At 45.3% G+C, this 2,905-nt stretch overlaps 1 protein-coding gene across 1 annotated transcript; it reads right to left on the reverse strand.

The window, feature by feature from the left end:
• Positions 1–991: 991 nt before the first annotated feature.
• On the reverse strand, positions 992–2,650 carry LOC112174554 (alcohol acyltransferase 9). The gene has a single exon (XM_024312344.2). The coding sequence runs from the start codon at positions 2,525–2,527 to the stop codon at positions 1,268–1,270; it is 1,260 nt and encodes a 419-aa protein (XP_024168112.1). The 5' UTR covers positions 2,528–2,650; the 3' UTR covers positions 992–1,267.
• Positions 2,651–2,905: the final 255 nt, after the last annotated feature.

The following is a 2,905-nucleotide window of genomic DNA, read 5'->3' on the forward strand; positions in this document are numbered from 1 at the left end:
TACATAAATATCTAATAGTTGGTTTGCCATAATGTAATAAAAAAGTAGATCTCTGAAATCGTTAATTAGAAAATCTTTAACTAATACTCATAAAAGTGGTCCTCATTAGAATGGCTCCCTTAATAAGAACTTTTTTTCTGTTAAGAAAAATAACAATTATAGTATCCTTATTAGGGTATTTTCGATTTGGACAATAGAAAATTGTGAAATGATTAAAATATTTGCATGTAAAAAATTGACATATGCAAGGGAGGAAGATTCTTAAGGATGCATTGAAATATCACAGAGCTTTATGAATGAAGAATTGCTAATACCAAAGTTGTTAAGGTCTTAAGGATGGTTTTTGTTCTGAGTAACCTGTGAGTCAATCTCTACCTCAACGGCTCAACCATAATCAAATGCTATCCATTCCATAGCAATGAAAGCCCAATTACCTGAACTTAAGGAAAGCCCAAAATGAAACCATCAAATAAGGGAGTCAAATGGGTTAGAGTTTGAAAACAATGGGAGCTAATGACCCAATAATAAAGGTGGTCCTTGCATATGTCAAATTTTTACATGCAAATATTTTAATCATTTCACAATTTTCTCTAATTAAAATGTCCAGCAAAGTACATCGGTCTCAGAACAAAAACAACGTACATCTCTAACAAAAAATTAAACATAATAAACTATATAGTAGTCTTTAAAATGAATGAACTGGAAGTTTCTGTGCCAGTAGTTTAGTTTTCGAAACGAAACCCATCTTCTCAAAATATTACGGACCAACTTTTCTCTCATCAGTAGGAAGGACGGACATGTGTGTCCCCAAAATACAGAAATTCCTCTACTATAAGCATATAGTAGTTTAGTAGCATATAGTCCGCAGAATACAGTACTACCCCTGGTTCCTCTCATGGTCCTCATTGATGAAAAAACAGGGATCCAATTTTAGGGTTAAGAAAGTCAGAAATTAAGAAAATCTGTATATACAAAGTCATCTAGACTAGAGTAGTGAGAATGAGATCATGAGAAGCAGAAAATCTCGATGACTTGTGTGCTTCATACAAAGAGGCAATCCAATCTGAAACTCTAACTCCAGGATATTCTTATCCCGGTTTCCAATACTCCGAAACACTATAAAATAACGTGATAAAGTCAACGAGCGTGAGGTCAGGAGCAGAGAATCATGTACTGTAATGGTCCAATCTCTCACCTCACGAGTAAGGACTGTTGACTAACAACTCGTATTTGTCAACCGCACTGGTGGGGACAGCCACCATCACCTTCACAGATTCCCCTGACCGCCATTTTCACCACCGTCGTCATTCACCGGCAGAAATAAGCAGTACCTATCGCTGCAAATGGGCCCCACGTGGACGGGCCTGCCCATCCCGAAGTCAACCCTCTCCAGGCCCAACCTTGACCACTGCGACACTATCAGCACCCCCACCGAGTCCGGACTCGCCTTCGTCTCGCCGCTCACCGACTGCACCACCCCCCTCACGTACTCCTCCCCCACTCGCTCCTTGGCGCGTCGCACCAGCTCCGCCGCGTACCCCAGCCTCTTCTCCGTCAAGTCCTTCACGCTGCTCTGCGCGCATCCCAAGACGAACGCATTGCCGTAGTAACCCCCCGGAAGACTCGGCTTGACTCGCTGACGTACGTTGACGCTGAACAGCAGCTTTAAAATTTGGTTGGACGGTAAGTTCAACGCTCTCGCCCAGCTCCTCCATACGTGACCGGAAAGTGCCTCGAAAGATGTGAAACCTGACTCGCTACTGAGTCGACTCGTCGACCGAGCTAGATTCTTTAACTCGGTTACGTATGTTTTGTTGCAGACAACGGAGGTCGGACATAGTCTTTCGTTTGTGAAGCGATTCATGAAGCCGCAGAGGTCCGGGACTTTGTTGAAAACTGGGAGGTTTTGCTGACGTGGAATTACGTTTTTACGGTCCATGAGGTGGCGATCCCAGACGGGCTTTGGTCGGAACTCGCCGAGTCCGTGTTTTCCGGCGGCCAGCTCAGCGAAGTAGTTGAGAAACTCGGCGCTTCCGATTCCGTCGCAGACACAGTGGTTGAACCCCACTCCCAGTGCGGCTCCTCCGTCCTTCAGCCACGTCAGCTGAACCACTACCGGCGGGGCCCCCTTGAGGACGTCCGCCACGTGGAGCGACAAGAGCTTTCTCCACTGGGTAACGTAGCGCGGGGCATGTTGGAACTCCGAGACAGCGCGGTCGGAAACCGCTTCGATGAACACGGCACCCTGCGCCCGACACACCACCTCGAGGCTCGAGCCGTCGGGTTTGGGCCTGACCCGACCGGCCAGCGGGTAGTACTGGACGAGGGCTTTAGCCAGTGCGGCCTTGACACGTGTAGCGGTTAAAGCCTGGTTGGTGTTTTGGCGGGTAGGGTAGACTAGGAGGTACTCTATAGTGAAGCGAAGGAAGAGCTGTGAGTCGACGGCGGAGAGGCTGAGAACGCAAGAAGGGGTTGGCTCGGAGGGCGCGACAACCACGGCCTCCTTCACACGCGCCAAGCTTGCCATTGTTTTATGGTGATGAAGATGAAGATGAAGTGAAGTGAAGTTGGAGATGAAGAAGAAATGGAACTGTGTATTTATAAGAGAGAGGGGGGAGTTGAGAGAGAAAGAGGAATGTGTATTTTTTTTTTTTTGAAATGAGAGGCATGTGTATCTAACTGTGAAAGATTTGTGCCAAGATTCTCCGGGCATTGCTTTATGGAAAACATGAACATGAAAACAAATTTAATTATTGACAACTTGGCCTTTCTCTGGTTGCTAGCTGCTGTTAGACTCATCGGTCATTTCCGATTTTTTTTTCTTTTCTGAATTTGTTTTTTAAATTAAAATCAATCATGGCATAATTTTAAGGTATGATATTGACATTAAGCTGGATTAGTTGAA

This window comes from Rosa chinensis, chromosome 1 (assembly GCF_002994745.2).
Source record: "Rosa chinensis cultivar Old Blush chromosome 1, RchiOBHm-V2, whole genome shotgun sequence".
NCBI classification, from domain to species: Eukaryota; Viridiplantae; Streptophyta; class Magnoliopsida; order Rosales; family Rosaceae; genus Rosa; species Rosa chinensis.

What these genes read in the sequence shown, in the direction of transcription:
- LOC112174554 (XM_024312344.2), bottom strand. Translation starts at nt 2,527, where the DNA reads ATGGCAAGCTTGGCGCGTGTGAAGGAGGCCGTGGTTGTCGCGCCCTCC.